General features: G+C 37.4%; 6 protein-coding genes across 6 annotated transcripts; 1 reads left to right on the plus strand and 5 right to left on the minus strand. All coding sequences in view use genetic code 12, as the record gives it.

The window, feature by feature from the left end:
* Window positions 1-429: 429 nt before the first annotated feature.
* On the minus strand, window positions 430-2052 carry I9W82_003449 (uncharacterized protein; the record flags this gene model as incomplete). Its single annotated transcript, XM_067692415.1, has 1 exon — window positions 430-2052. The coding sequence occupies one exon, from the start codon at window positions 2050-2052 to the stop codon at window positions 430-432; it is 1623 nt and encodes a 540-aa protein (XP_067547847.1).
* A 943-nt stretch (window positions 2053-2995) lies between these two features.
* Window positions 2996-5692, minus strand: AXL2 (Axl2p; the record flags this gene model as incomplete). The annotated part of the gene is made up of 1 exon (XM_067692417.1): window positions 2996-5692. One exon carries the CDS (start codon window positions 5690-5692, stop codon window positions 2996-2998), a length of 2697 nt encoding a protein of 898 aa, XP_067547848.1.
* Window positions 5693-6872: 1180 nt separating this feature from the next.
* Window positions 6873-7796, minus strand: I9W82_003451 (CFEM domain-containing protein; the record flags this gene model as incomplete). The annotated part of the gene is made up of 1 exon (XM_067692418.1): window positions 6873-7796. The coding sequence occupies one exon, from the start codon at window positions 7794-7796 to the stop codon at window positions 6873-6875; it is 924 nt and encodes a 307-aa protein (XP_067547849.1).
* A 733-nt stretch (window positions 7797-8529) lies between these two features.
* Window positions 8530-9261, minus strand: I9W82_003452 (CFEM domain-containing protein; the record flags this gene model as incomplete). The annotated part of the gene is made up of 1 exon (XM_067692419.1): window positions 8530-9261. The coding sequence occupies one exon, from the start codon at window positions 9259-9261 to the stop codon at window positions 8530-8532; it is 732 nt and encodes a 243-aa protein (XP_067547850.1).
* Window positions 9262-11299: 2038 nt separating this feature from the next.
* I9W82_003453 (CFEM domain-containing protein) lies at window positions 11300-12022 on the minus strand (the record flags this gene model as incomplete). The annotated part of the gene is made up of 1 exon (XM_067692420.1): window positions 11300-12022. One exon carries the CDS (start codon window positions 12020-12022, stop codon window positions 11300-11302), a length of 723 nt encoding a protein of 240 aa, XP_067547851.1.
* Window positions 12023-14004: 1982 nt separating this feature from the next.
* FRP1 (Frp1p) lies at window positions 14005-15984 on the plus strand (the record flags this gene model as incomplete). The annotated part of the gene is made up of 1 exon (XM_067692421.1): window positions 14005-15984. One exon carries the CDS (start codon window positions 14005-14007, stop codon window positions 15982-15984), a length of 1980 nt encoding a protein of 659 aa, XP_067547852.1.
* Between the last annotated feature and the right edge of the window lie 74 nt (window positions 15985-16058).

Here is a 16058-nt window from a genome sequence, read left to right on the forward strand (position 1 = left end):
ATTTTTTTTTACTTCTCTCTCTCTCTCTCTATATATACACAAAAAGAAAAGTTACCTCAGCAGTTCATTGCTTTAACACACTCACACCCAGATTTAATTGAACTTTCTATAATGTCAGAGATAACTAGAGGAGCCACTTAGCTTATCATAATGCATATGTCCTTTATCTCTACCATTGGCACTACTACTACTGCCAATAGCGTAGGCTAGCAAATAGAAATATGGGCGGCATTTGTCCGAAGTGCTTATATACAGTTCATCTTGACATTTTGTACCCGAGATGAAAATCTGGACATTAAAGTCCGAACTATATGGTACACAAAAAAAAAGAAGTATACTCAACAGTTGCAAAATATCTGAATAATAAATACTATGGCATTGAAGATTTACTATATGAAGAGAGAAGATCCCATAAGCTCCTGTATTACCCTACTCCTCGGCGTCTGGCTTTGGTAAAGTCTCTACATACTGAGCAGTATCATAAGCTCTTCTTCTACCAGAAATATACGTCATCATCTCCGAATAAGTTTGAGGAACAACTGAACAATATCCAGACTCAGACTCAAGCTCATCACCAACTCCACCGCTTTCACTATGGCTATCTCTAGGCACAAAGAATGAATAGATAAACGTACCGGCTTCCTTCTTGTTATTTGAGTTCAAATGTTGGATAAATGTATCAACTTGAACTTGAACAATCGTACCAGGTTCAGATAAGAATGCGTCTGGGTTAGAGCTGATTTTGTTCATGGCAGGTAATTGGAATGTAAATGGGGCATTCTCTTGAGCAACTTCTTTGGTTTCATTAGCATCGTGTAAATGTTCAGTGTATGACACAGATGCATACATGGATAATACAGATCCCACAGGCACGGGGCTTTTGAAATTAGTTGAATCCAAACTGACAAATCTTGGGCCAGCTAAGGAAAAACTAGCTGCTGTACAATAAGCCAATTCAAATGATTGACGCAACAAGTATCCACCAAAGATCATGTATGAATGACGATTACGGTACTGTGGTTGCATAAATAACGTTGATGTTTGCTTGGTATCCTTCATAAATGACAATTTATTTGCCGATTTGACTTTGTCGACATTGGCACTCGATTGCGTAGCTCTCCACATATTATACACAACTTTTGATTCTTCAGCAGTTGGTTCAATAATCTTCATCTTTTTAGCTTCCAACTTCTTTTTAGCATTGTGGCTCTCGGCTCTTCTATAATCCACCCAATCTTGTTCTGTAATTGGTAACAAGCGATTAACAGCAAATGATTTATGCGTCACTGGATTACGTGCAACAAAAGTGAAATTGGCAGTTAAAAACACATTGGAAGCAGGTAAGCTATCAATTGTTATATCCTCCTCTTTAATATCAGTTTCAAATGCATACCCTTTAACAGTAATCTCCATACTTGATCTACCTGTCCAAGTAACTGACCCCGCCAAGACGAAATTAAACTTGCTAATCTCATCAACTTTCTTCACCATATAAATACGATCAACACTAGCAGTCACATTAACCGGCTCAGCTGGAGAACAGTGCCTGTATGCAATTCTTCCAGCCAACGCATCCAAATCCTGAAACAATTGACCAGCGCGCAACCTACCAAACGCATTAATGTATGCATCACATAACCAAGGCTCCTCCTTAAAAGGTAAAAGCAAATACGAAAATGAATCAGCTCTAGTCTTTTCTCCAACGGTAGTTGTCACTGGATTAGTATAAACAAATGAATCAATACGTTTCCCTTCAGCTTGCATCTTCTCTTTTTCCTTCAACGCTTCAAGCCAAGTGGCTTTCTGTGGATTGATTTGCATATCTCTCAATTCGGCCAAGATTGTAGCTGCGGCGTCGGCAGCCTCGGATGGTTCTTGTGAGCCAGCTTCTGCGTCACCTATTTGTGTGGGCTTGTGGAACTTGGCATCATTGTGCTGCTTTTCCGTAGCTTGCGAATTGTACCTTAACTGTAGTTGAGTAGCAGCAGGTCTAGACACAACAAAGGGGGAGTGCTTGAAAAATGGACGAGCAAAGCGTACAGATCTAATCATTGTTTTCAATTGAGGTGGATAACCAATGTGTATGTGGGAGTAAGTGTGTGTTATTGATGTAATTGAGGAATTGACTGTGCCTTTTATATATCTCCTTATTTTCGGTTTGCGATGATTCATTATGTTACGAAAAAACGTTTAGCCGATTTTGCAGAAAAGTAGAAAAGTAGTGTAGACTGACTCAAAAAAAGTGGTATTTTGCGTGCAGCCCGGACGGTACGGGCTCCTGATACAAAATCTCCGAGGAAACAAAAAAAGGAGGGGTAGAATATTAGATAACGATCTCACTCAACAGAAAATTCTACCCAAAGGAAATTTTAGTCATAAAAGATGTTGAGCGTTGAGAAGGGGGTTAGTAGAGTTTGGCATGGCTGAAGATGGACTTTTCTTTGAGAGGCTGTATTGAAGGCAATTACTCGCGAAGGACCACTCCGTTATGTTCAACGATTTCCTTTTTTACCCCTCTTTTCCTTCTTCTTCTTCTTCTTCTTCTTCTTCTTCTTCTCCTCGCTTATCTTTGCCCAACAAAATCAACATGGAAGCTGGTTGCAAAAAAAAAATAAGCAGTGTATGAGGATTGTGGTAATAGCCACATGTGTTGGACTGTGATTCTACTCTACTCCCGGGGTCCACTTCTCTCCGGGAAACACAAAAAATCCTGCTCTTCAGAACAAGTATCAATTTCAATATGCATCATATATTAAAAAATTTAATAAAAGGTTACTTAAAAACTAATGTACATAACAAGGTGGAACTAAAGGTTTCTTGGTATACTAATATTACAGTAAAACAGCAAAACAACAAACAAACAAAAAAGGCAAACAACATTGAACGTCTGAACAATAAAACTCCATAATCAAATAAAAGGCAAACAAATATCAAGCAATTGTCATTAATATCCAAACTTCAAAGAACTTTTTTAAAGCAACTCTCTCTCTCTATTCTAATCACTATCATTTTGATGCACACTAGCTGATTCTTCATGATGAGTATAATCAGGCTCATAGGAAGAGTCTCTCAAACTAGCCTTTCGTGTGAAATCAACCAATGTAGCAGCTCCATTCTCGCGTCCAGATCCACTATTGCGGCCCCCGCTAATCAATGATCCAGAACTTGTCCTCGAGCACAAGTTCTTCACTGGTGAAAGACTATCAGCAGGACGCAATTTCCCATCGTAAATGAACTTCTCTGAAGATAATGAATCAAGTGTAAGTATTGAATGATGTGGGTTTGAGTTTGATGAAAGTAAATGTCTTTGTCTGGCTGGTGAAGTTGGTGTTGATCCAGCAGATGGTGATAAAGTGGGTGATAAGTTATTAATAGGGACATTATTGTTTATTTGGGTATCATGAATATGGAACTTGTCTGATTCTGATGATGGTAACTCGCCATTGTTGAATTCAAATAGATATGTAGGCGAGTCAGTTCGATGAGTGTGTGGTTTTGGTGACAGCGAACCCATTTCAAGGTCATCGGACGATAATGATGATTCGGATGATGGGGATTGGTCAAATTTATGCAACAAATTGCTGATTGATCCAGTGGTGTCTTCCCTATTTGACATATCGCGCGAATTCTCTTCAGGAACAATGTCCAATTGTGATGATGAATTCGGTAGTCTATGGGGCATTCGTTCTGGGGATGAAGTAGGTGCCAATGTATTATATTCAACAATATTTCCATCGGAATCTAATCGATGGATATTTTGGGAAGAATTGTCTCTTTGAAGCATAGCATTCAATGAATTGCTGCTCATAAATGCATTATTTGCCGACGAACGTTCTGAATCACGTTGGGCATTATCATCAACCAATCGCACTGAAAACAATTGTTCAGTGTTTACTGTCGATAAGGAAGCATCACTATTTCTGTTCAAATTTGCAGAAGTTGCCGCCACTGCCTTGTCATCTGAATCGGTATTTGCTCGCCAACTCTTCAGTACTGGGAATTGATCATTATGGGTATCATAAAATGACTCGTTGGTATCGACATGGGTAAGTGATGAAGATGAGGAATTGGCTGAAAGTCCTTCCAATTTCATTAAATTAACCTGTGATTCATTCTTTGGATCAATTGGGAAAGTAGCGGCTCCAGCAGCTGTTGCGGCAGCTCCGGTGACTCCTGCTGCTGCTGCTGCGCCTGCTGTTTGACCTGAAGACATTGCTCCCTTTTCATCATCTGATTCTTTTCTATTCTTTCTTCTCTTGTAGCAGCAACAGAATAATACGATAGCAGCGACTAAAATGACAAAAACTGGAATACCAACACCAAGTCCAATCGCCAAATCTCTATTCTTGTTGGAATGATGTGCTGCACCTGAAGTTGCACTACTTGAGTCATCGGTGGTGGAGGCTGTGGCGGCTGCAGTTCCAGATGACGAAGATGTGGCTGTTGAGGATGAACTGGATGTGCTAGATGTAACTTCTTTGTTGACTCCTCTTATATTGAAACTTTTCTCTTCATCTTCGGAGTCCAATTTACCTTCAATTGTGATTTTCAATTCTTTAAGATCCTTTGGTGTCATTCCATTCAATGTCCTGTTATCATCATGATAGGAAAGCCAGTTGGCATTATCATAATCAACAGTTACTTCAGTATCATTAACATTTGTAAATATTGAATTCATTATTTGATACAGGAACCATTCACCCTTGGTGGCATTGACATCATCCAATGAGTTGACTGTGAATACTGATCCAATAGCATTGAATGAATAAGGCAACTCAACTGTATTTCCATAGGTGTCCTTCACTGTAATTGAAAAATTATCAAAGGTTGAAGTATTTGGGAAATTTCCGGTAATTGCATAATCCTCATCATTGAATGACAAATAGCTTGGTAAATCATCAGCATCAACTTCAGAAATATTGTCTTTGGAAATCAATTTATCATCTAGATAAACATGAGACATTATAGGTACAATTTCATCAACGTTTTGTCCAAAAGTACCATTAATTTTTATTGTGGAGTTTAAATCAGTTTCCAATTGATGACCACCAACAACAAGTTTGAAAACACTTGATGCACCAGCATAGCCATAGTAGTCGCTAGCAATAAAACTGAAACCATATTCAAAAGATGGGGCATTTTCAGATGTAACATATGGTACAGTACCTGAGAATGTAAGTTCTTCTCCATCAAAATATATCCAATTAGGTAAGGAACTACGATCGGCAGATCTTCCATAATAAGCAATTATTGATCGTTGACTTGATGAATACTCTTCAAAAGTGTCTTTGGTAAATTTTAAATTGATTTTGTCTCCTGGTTTAACAACTAAACCATCGTTACCATTGGTGTGACCAAATTGTGCCAATTGTTGAATGACACTGTTGCTTGAGTTGACATGGATTCCTGTATCATTAGATACAATCATGGTGTATTTGTTGGATAAAGTTGATTGGTCACTTTGGTCAGTACCAACAATTGTAATATCAAATTGTCCTACATCTGAATCACTTGGTTTACCGGTAAATGTTCTTGAACCTGAGTCAAATGATAACCATGAGGGTAAGTCTGATACTTGATAGGTGATTTCTCCACTGCTATTTGATTTGTAGGTTGTGTTTGCCATGGTGAAACTATAATCTTGACCAACTCTTCCGACATTGGGGAGTTGTTCATTAAAAGGGAATCCCATATAGATTGATGCTGATACATTGAGTATAAGCTGTAGAAGAAGTAGTAGTCTTAGTAGTATAAATTGTAGCATGGTGCTATTTTCTTTTTCATGAGTGTGTGTGATGAAAAATGTGTTGCAAAGTAAAGAATGTGTGTGTATGTTTGGTTGTAAGTCTGTCTAAAAGTATTAAGTTGGTAGTAATGGTAGATTAATGAATGAATGTTTTTGATGAGACAGTGGTGTGTGTGGTGTGACAAGAGAAGAGAAAGAGAAGAAGATGAGTATTGAGAAGGATGTGTGGTTTTGGATTTGGTTGTGTGCTTCGTGTGTGTGGTTTTTTTCTTTTTCTTTTTTTTTTTTGATGGGTTTTACTGTATTGTACTTTACTTTACTCCTGTGGAATTAATCCCAATTAAGTTAAAATGTAAAAGTGGTTTATTTTATTATTGTTTATTGTTGTTTTAGCCATATCCCTTTTGTTTTCTCGAGTAATAAGTATATGTATTGTTTACATTAAAATATTTTATAAATTTCGCGTCTTTCTTTCTTTTTTTGCTTCTTACTCGCGTACATCCAAACATACATACTTATACACAGTATTTATTCTCTATTTGTGTATTATAGTAAAAATATGCAAAGTCTACAATTTTAACCACATTTAGAATATATGGACCCATTTTTCAAGAGGCGCTATCTCATATACACTTTATCACACGTCACATTTACTATTAATTGTGTATTGTCACGCAACTTATATAAAAATATACCCACCACACATAGTATACTCGTCAAAACTGGCATACAGACAGCCACTCCCCTTTTCTAGCAACTAACACTTAATTTAAACAGCAGCTCATTGTATTGATCAAACTAGACAAAAGAGCACTCTATAACATATCACTAGAAAAACAATTCCATGACCCTTGTTTTACATTTTATACGAGATACACCACAATATCAAAAAAAACCATAACATTCCAATTCCATACAACTCAGTTATTGCAACCTTCATATATACACTCTCATTGTCATCATCCTCTTATACATTCACCATTGTAAATCTAAAACTCATTCTAGAACCACTCTAATTGCAAATACGAAATTACGAATGAGATAGTTTCTCTATTGGTCAATATATAGCATACAAAAAGTAACAATTGGGTTGAAAAAAAAAAGTGTCGCTTAGTCAAACCTCACCCTAAATCAAGGCCGCTAACGCAGAAATAACTCCACCAATGGCAACCCCATTAGTAACAGCTCCATTGTCCAACTCAGATGCAATTGAAGCAGCCTCGGCTTGGGTACCTATGTTGTAATCACTTGACTCAAGAGAAGTAGAAACCTCATTTTGAGCATGTTCATCATTAACTTCTTCTTCTGCTTCTGCAGTATCAGTGACTTCTCCTTCTTCGTTGCTTGTTGATTCATCTGAATCATTGGCTTCTCCAGCTGAGTGCTCACCTTCTTCTTCCTCGTCTTTGGTACCTTGATCCTTCTCACCATCTTCAACCGACTCCCCTTCGTTTTCCTCTGTCTCTTCACCTTCTCCTCCATCATCTTCACCTTCACCTTCTTCTTCTCCCCCTTCTGAGCTGTCAACCTCCTCCTGTCCTTCTCCCTCTTCTACTGAACCTGTCTCTGTTGGCTGAGAAACACCATCATCAACAGAAGGACCCTCCTGAGCGTCAGTAGTAGGACCAGCTTCCTCCTCAGTAGTGGCAGCAGTAGTTGTCTCAGCTTCAACAACAACAGCGGCAGCAGCAGAAGCCAAAGCTTCAGAAACCGACTCAGGAATAAACCAATACGGTTCCCAAACCCCAGCACTAGAACAAATCGAAGTAGCCAAATACTCAACACTACCAATAGCTTCACCTTGACAATTGTCAGCAACGCATTGTCCAATAGCACCACCAAATTGAGGCATCACACATAAACAACCAGTATCCCAATAAGGACATGGTGTTGAGCCTGTGCTTTCATACATACAAGCTTTGGCACATTCGGGCAATTGGTCATAGATCCTATCGGCAAACCCATTAATTGATGCGGTTCTGGGAACACTGGGGTAAGTGGCGTATGGATTTTCAACCCCGGTGTCGATAAGTGTAGTAATTGCATCCATTTTAAAAACGAAAAAGTAGTAGCAATTGACTTGAAGTTGAACAAAAGTAACGTTGAATTACTGAATAATGAGGAAGTAGTCCTCGTTTTATACCCCCATAAATCAGAAATGGGTGAAAAGATATTCCTCCATTTGTCCCACCACTAATCTTGTATCCAAGCACATCATTTGGACAACTAGTACATACATATTGATATAATATTCAACTTTGTTTATGATGAGAATTATTCTTGGGTATTCTGCATTCGTCCTACCTATTACTCTCTTTGGAAAGAGCTAAAGTCAAATCTTAATCCCTCAATTCCCAATTTCCGTCTTCCCACATGCATTTGCAGGCAAAAGCTTTATTATATCAAATCTTATCTGATTGATCAGCTGAGGCGATTTACAGTTAATAAAAATAAAAAATACAGAAAATATAAAATATAAAATTATATATTATTTTCTTCATTGGTTTATTATCTTGAGAATCAAAGTTAGTTTGCCAGATCGCTTATTGAATAGTACGACTAATGGGCTAGACATTTTTTTTTCTGATTGGCGGGTGCAGCTGTAGGTGAGTTTGAATCCATCCCCCAGCTCCCTTCAATTCAAACTCCTTCTACAGTAAGTTCAAGTGTAATTCTTTTATTTAGGGTTGTAATAGTATAATTAAACACCTATTTAGAAGTAAAGAAAGATAAAACAAGCTAATGGGACATGACTGCCCTGATCGCATTTTAAATTAGTTTGCTTAGAACAAAGCAGCCAAAGCAGCAACAACACCACCAATGGCAACACCTGGAACAACACCACCGTTAACAGTAGCAACAGAGTGTTCGGATGAAGCAGAACCTTCACCTGAACCTTCACCCTCTGCTGGGGCGGCGGAAGATGAAGAAGATTGCTCTTCAGCAGATGATTCAGCAGCTGGAGCAGAAGAAGAGTCACCGGCAGGGGCTGAGGAGTCAGCAGCTGGAGCTGATGATTCAGCTGGCTTAGTAGTTTCTGGAGCTGAAGTTTCAGCTGGGGCAGAAGTTTGACCTTCTTGAGTAGTAGTCTCTGGAGCAGTGGTTGGAGCTGGAGCAGATGACGATTCTTGATCTTCCTTAGTTGAAGCAGTGGTAGTCTCAGCAGCTTCAGCAGCAGCAGCAGCAGTGCTCAAAGCAGTAGTAACTGAAGCTGGTGGCATCCAGTATGGTTCCCAAACACCAGCAGATGAACAGATGGAAGTAGCCAATGACTCAAATTGAACAACTTCTTGACCTTTACAGTTTTCAGCAACACAGTTACCAATGGCACCAGCAAATTGGGGCATGATACATAAACAACCGGTATCCCAGTATGGACATGGGGTAGATCCAGTGGATTCTCTCACACATGGTTGAGCACATGATGGCAATTGGTCATAGATTCTATCAGCAAAACCATTGATTGAAGCAGTTTTTGGGACGCTTGGGTAAGTTGACCAGTTTGCACCTTCCATTTTTCTAGAATGTTGTTGATTATTAGCGAGTGAAGTTGTGATAAGATATTATCCTTTAGGGAAAGAAGGTGAAGTGAGTTAGAATTTGGAGAAAAGAAAATATCTTGTGTATTTATACATCGTTGAAGTAAGAAAAGAGACCCGGCCACCCCCAAGCTGGAATTGCTTTGCCTTATTGCATTTTTAGATTGTACCACAAAGGTTACATTACACACAAAAGAGAGCAAATTGCATAAACAAAAGAGAAGCATTTCCTTGTGTGTATGCATACTTTAGCTCTGCGGTTCTAGCCAAGGAAAAGCTCAAATCCGAAATTGCAATAGACTTTTTTCCATCATGCGATTATGGGTTTTTGTGCTCAAGCAGTTGATGCCAATTTGCTAATGTCAGTACACCCCCATTCGATAATGTTTCATCCGAGTCGGGGGTAATGAATTATTTAGGCCAATACTAAGAAGAACTGTTACCAAAAAAATTCAAATGTATGGTGGTTAAAGCTAATAAAAGTGTATCTTCTCAATTAGGAAATGGAATATACTAAACAGGAAATTCAAACAACTCAAACAAAGCCAATAGGGATGTCGGCCCTTGTTTTGCTAGCTTAAAACTACTAATATGGGCGGGGCAATTAAATCCTAAGCTTGGCAATGTCGGATCAGATAAAATTTGGCCTGAAGAGGAAAAGACACAAACAATACTCAAAACAAGCAAGCAAAGACGGAATAGTAGCAGCAACAATAGACGGCAATCTACTCAAGTAGCACAGTAAGAACACAGAATGTAGCTAAGTTGAGCGGAAGTTCGGCCACTGTTAACTAAAATCAGACACTGAACTACAGTATGGTCTAGTGCCCGATATGTCCCCCAATTAGACACAAATTCAATACAAAAGGATAATGATAGTTTTGTGTGTACCAAGGAGTTTAGATTAATGATACAAAAAGAGATGTGCAGAATAAACTGGTTATGAGTGTACCTCTAGCCAAGAAAAACAAAAAGAAAACCTTATTCAGAAGGGCAGAATCTTGAGATATATTGAAAAGCAATATGAGGTGGTTCATAATTGACCCACTTGTGTCCTCCACTGATCTTTCTGTTGGTGTTTTGGATGCATAGCAAAAGACCCGGTAAATCCTTTGTGTGGTCTATTGTTTCGCGTTGACTTTTGTTCTGCCCCCTATTGTTCTAAACTTTGCAACCTAAAATTCGGGCGGCAATCTGCATGAAAAGTTAGCGAAGAAAAAAAAAAAATAAACTTTTAAAAAGAATTTTCTTGTTCTTCTTTTTCTTGGAGTTAGGAAAATTCAGCCAATGAGATTGAGTGAACTTTAACTTGAAAAAAACCATAAGGAGAGCAAAAATAGATCAAATTAGAGTTTAGCTTAATCCAAACTTTAAAGAAAGTAACTTGAATCAAAAGAAAATGTATCCTCGTCAACTCTTAGAGAAGGTAGTCTTACCATCACTAAAACATGTAAAATACACGAAGCCATCTTTTGGTCATGATTCTTTTGGAGTTGTCATTGTTAGTAAACAATTAGTAAAAGGGTTGTGAAGACAAAGGCATTGTTTCTTTAACAAGTTGAGCATCATTTTTCTATTCCTATTGTCTCGGGCTTTCAATTCCATACTCGGCTTTATCGTAAATTGAAGAGAAAAAAAAATAATGTGCAACTCTTTTGTGTAAGAATCCATTTTGTACACTTTTGATCAAATAGATAAAAATTAAGAAAAGAATATAAACGCGGTCGACATGAATTGGGTGTTTACAAAATAGACGCAAACGGGAAACCCAGATGTGTTCCTCGGTCCATTTCTTTCAAAAACAACTTATCATCGGTGTACAATGTAGTGTTTGTCACCCATTGGCGAGATCATCAATCTCACAAAGAGGACCAGCGCTCTCATTTTCAAAAACTGGTAACTCCGAGTGTAACTTGGAAAGCACGGAATCAGCCTCTGTAACTTTCCAGACTACTAAACAAAAATTTACAAATTCAAGTAGATTAAGTTGTAAACTATTTACCTAGTCAATCTCTTACATAAGGAAACTGAACAAGACTCCGAAAATAACGGTTCCCAAACTACCAGCTTGTAAGACACCAACATTTGAAGTTGATCCGGCAGAGGTCGCGCTATCTTCACTGGTTGATGAACTTGCTTCTGTTCTGGAAGCAGATTCGGCTGATTCTGACTCTGATGCTGATGCAGAACCTGATGAGGAGTCAGATGCTGAGGTAGTGTTTTCTGCTTCAGATTCAGATCCAGTTTCAGATGCGCTGTCACTAGATCCAGTTTCAACGACATTGGTGTCAGAGCTTCCTGGAGCAGTAACCCATTGCATTGCGGTCTTTCCTGAAATTGTAGTGACTTCTTTAGCACCAGAAGCAGCGGAAGACATCATATCGGAAATGGAAGCTGGCATCATCCATGTGTTGGCACCAACAGTTGAACACAATGAAGTAGCCAAGAATCTAGCACTTTGCACATCTTCACCTTTACAGTTTTTAGCAATACATTGACCAACTAAACCTGACCATTGAGGCATAACACAGAAACATCCAGTATCCCAGTATGGACATGGAGTGTTTTTGGTACTGTATTTAACACAATCTTTGGCGCAATCTGGTAACAAGTCAATGATTGGGTCAGCGAACCCGTTGATTGATGCAGTTTTGGGGATTTTTGGATACGTAGCGTAGTTATCGGCTTGAACGAGTGATACCAAAACAGCAACTAACAAGGTGTAGATGTATAACATGGTGAAAGTATGTGATGGATGTAGAATGTGAATGAAGGAAATAAAAGCCTACTTTGAGAAGTGAAAAAAAAAATTCAGTCAAGAAAATTACAACTTCTTATATATGGATTTCCTTTCTAAACCATATTGTGTATTTTTTTAACTTTACGCTTTATTGTAACAATAACCGACTGGTCTTGTGATTATGTAATAAATTTAAAGGGAAAGTTTTTTCTTTTTTTTTTTTTTTGCTTGTACTGTCATGAGCGCATAGACATAGCGCATTCATAGTTTGCCAAAGGAGTCTAAAGTACTGAATCAGGCCATCAAATTAGACAGAAGTGAGTGTTTTGTCGGTGATTGGTTAAAGTTGGCTTGACAAAAGCGATCGGTATAGAGAATACCTTTTAATGCAACTTTAGTCATCAATTTGTAGTATTGAATGGCACTTATTTGAAAGTGACTAAGAAGGCTAGTTCAGTAGAAAATAGGGGGGACACTCCTTTTTACACGAATAATGATTCCTGTCGGCGTTATTTATATATCATGTGCTCAAAACTTGTCCTTTAAAGAAGAGATAATTCCCATTGTGCATTCGTCTAGTCGGATGTAACCCTTGGAACAAAACTATGTTATTGGACATTTGATGCGAGAGCAGTGGGGCCAATTGTATATTCTTATGTCGTCGTTGAAGGTTGTTAACCTTAGTTGTAAACAATTTCATGATAAAATGCTGCAAATAATTTAATGCAAAACGTCGCTTAAAGCCTCTGAATAATTTCGAAGTAAGGAATTCATAAACATACTGTGATAGGATATAAAACAACGTATATACAGGGAGACTAACATTTTGAATATGCCAGACCATTACATCAATTCGGTATAAATGGTACTTCAAATGTGTCAGCACATATCCTGTCGATCTTTAGTGGGGTGATTATGACAGAAGTTGACTGAAAGTATAAGAATAAAGCATATACAATAGCTCAAATGAGTTTACTTGTGGCATTGTATACAATGTAATGCTTACAGGGAACTGGTCTCTTTGTTAGGAATGATTTGGGTTTGTGTAATATTGATCAAATTGATAAAAAGTCAATATACTTATCCTGTATATAAGCAACTGTTTTGTGCTATTCCGACAATAAGAATTTTCAATACACAATCCCACCTCAGCGGTTACAAAACTTAATTCATATTGAGTACTTGGCAGACACATATTCTAAAGAAACTAACATATACATACGATATTTCCGCCAATCAAAATAAATCTTACAGTAAAACAAAATTACTTAACTAGAAGAGAAGGCTGCGAGATCTAAAATATTATATTGTAAAGGAATGAATACCCAGTTCTATTGTCTACTCTTGATGGAGTAAAGAAGTTGCTGCTTTAGGAACTTGTTGGTTATATTTTCTATTTTATATGCATCCCACAATAGACCTCAGAATCAATGGGGAAAGCATTTTACCGATATCCACCAAGGAAACAGTAGACTTACTTCAAGTCATCTTTTATTCGCATTTACCGATTTTTTAGATAATATATTACACCAAGAAAATGAATCACACGTTTCTGTCTCTTAGACTTGCTTTACTGGTTTAGCTCTTGCATTTTCTTGGAAAAGGGGGTGTGCGTTCAATTTAATTTACAGATTGGGCGATAGACATTGGCTGGAATGAAAAACATCTTGTCATGAATGGATGAACCTTAATCTGATCAATCTGTGATGCTTCATCACTACTCTGAATCACAATAACGAATTTCCCGATAGAGTCATTCTTTAAGCCTTTAGTCAGTTTTAAATTACCCTTTTTCTGTACTTTTTAGTGACTTTGTTACTCTTTTTGATATATTGTAACTTTTGATGAGTATTGTAAATAAATATCAAATAATCTTCCTTTTTTTATTTTTCAATATTAGATAAAGAAGATTACTGAGAGTACTATAAGATAACTACAACTACTTACCCTTTTTATTCCTCCACCTTCAAACAGTAATCATGGCTATCCCATTTGATCAACAGTTTTTTGTCGAAAAGGAAAGAAACAATAAATACGAATGGCTTATATTCATAATCACATTAATTTTACTAGGCATACATGGACTACTATTCCATTGGATTCCACGATACCTTCGATTAAAAAGACAAAGTGCTGGTCTCACACATGGTAGATATTTCAATTTTATCAAACGTTGGGATAGTTTTACAAGCTGTAAACATTTCACCATTTTCAACAATAGGTTCTACTACCAGCCGAGTTTGGTTCTATTCTGTTTTGTGTTTGTTGGTATGAATATTGGATTGTGTTTTGCTGAAATTAAAGATATTGATTATCAGGGTTACATGTATGCCATTTCCAAAAGAATATCTCGTATTGCTGTTGGTAATTTACCCATATTGTTACTTTCTGTAATGAAGCATGATCTACTTACACAATTCTCGGGGTTCCAATTTGATAGGTTGGAGTTTTTACACAAATGGCTAAGCAGATGGATGTGGGCCATGATCACGGTACACTTATCATTGGCATGTTACTACTGGTTATCAAACAATTTCCTCATTATGATTATCATCCCACCACAAATTTTTGGATTTATGGCTTATGGGAGTTTGGTATTGTTGACGTGGACAAGTTTGAAATTTATTCGTCAATGGTGTTATGAATTTTGGTTAGTTCAACATCGAGTATTTGCATTTATCATGTTGTTTATGTCATTTATTCACAATAGTGCTAATCGTGCATCAGTCTTGGTTTCGGTTCATGGATTGGTTATTGATCGAGTCTTGGGTAAAGTTATGGCTCATATTCATAAACGATATTCACCAACTAAATGTAAAAGTACATTCAAGATCTTGGATTCGGCAACGGTTGAAGTAACTATACCAGTAAGAGAAGAAGGTTATGTTGCTGATAAGTGGTATAACAAGTTACTTGGTTACAAGAATTGGAAAGCTGGTCAACATGTGTATTTAAATGTACCAAAGATCAAATGGTTAGAATATCATCCATTCACAGTTGCTAGTTTAGCATCATCGAATGAAATGAAGTTATTAATTAGAGTTCAAAAGGGGTTCACAAGGAAATTAATGAGACATTTGGCCGATATCGATCATGATGAACACGAAGATGATTTGGTAAATATAAAAACCATGTTTCATGGACCTTATGGAGCTGTGCATCAACCATTCATTTCATTTGATCATTGTATATTCTTTGGTGCTGGTTCTGGTGCTGCATTCACATTCCCAGTTTGTTTGGATCTTCTTCAACAAATTGAAGCTAAAGATGAAATACAAGACTTTTTATTCCGTCCAGTGGCACCCAAGATCAGATTTGTTTGGGCAATCAAACATTTGAAGAACATCATCTGGTTCAAACATATATTTGATCAGTTGGCAGTGTATGCTAATCGTGGAAGATTGATCATAGATATCTATGTGACCCAAGAGAATGGAGGTAGTAGCAGCAGTAGCAGTTGCAATTCAATTGAAGAGCAAATTGAGACTAGTGAAGTAAAACTAGAACAATCTTCATCCAGTGATGGTGCTGAGTCATATGAGTTAAATTCAATTGGTCTGAATCTGAAACTACTCAACAACAATCAAATTTACGGGGAAGATAGTAAATCCCAATCCATGGATAAAGAAAGAACTGTAATAACTACATCAACAACGATAACAGGAAACAGTACCCACACTGAACGCAAGAAAAAGACCAATTCAGACACTATTGAAGTGGAGTATGATCTCACTAATCCAACATACAATGTCTATTACGGACGTCCTGATATTAGTTCCATAATCCAATCACATACTAATGAACTATCACTACAAATGAGCAATAGTAGCTCATACAAGTCGTTGGCAGTTGCATCTTGTGGTCCACCATTCTTCACCAACTTGATTAAGGAGCAGTGTCAAGTGGCCCGACGTGTTAAAGGTTCTCCTGATGTTTATTGTTATACGGAATCATTTTAATAGAAAGGTTATAATACATGGGTAAATTAAGAACAATATAAGAGTAGTTTCTACAGTCATCTGCATTAAATTTA

The sequence above is a fragment of the Candida metapsilosis genome, assembly GCF_017655625.1.
Source record: "Candida metapsilosis strain BP57 chromosome Unknown scaffold4, whole genome shotgun sequence".
NCBI lineage: Eukaryota > Fungi > Ascomycota > Pichiomycetes > Serinales > Debaryomycetaceae > Lodderomyces > Lodderomyces metapsilosis.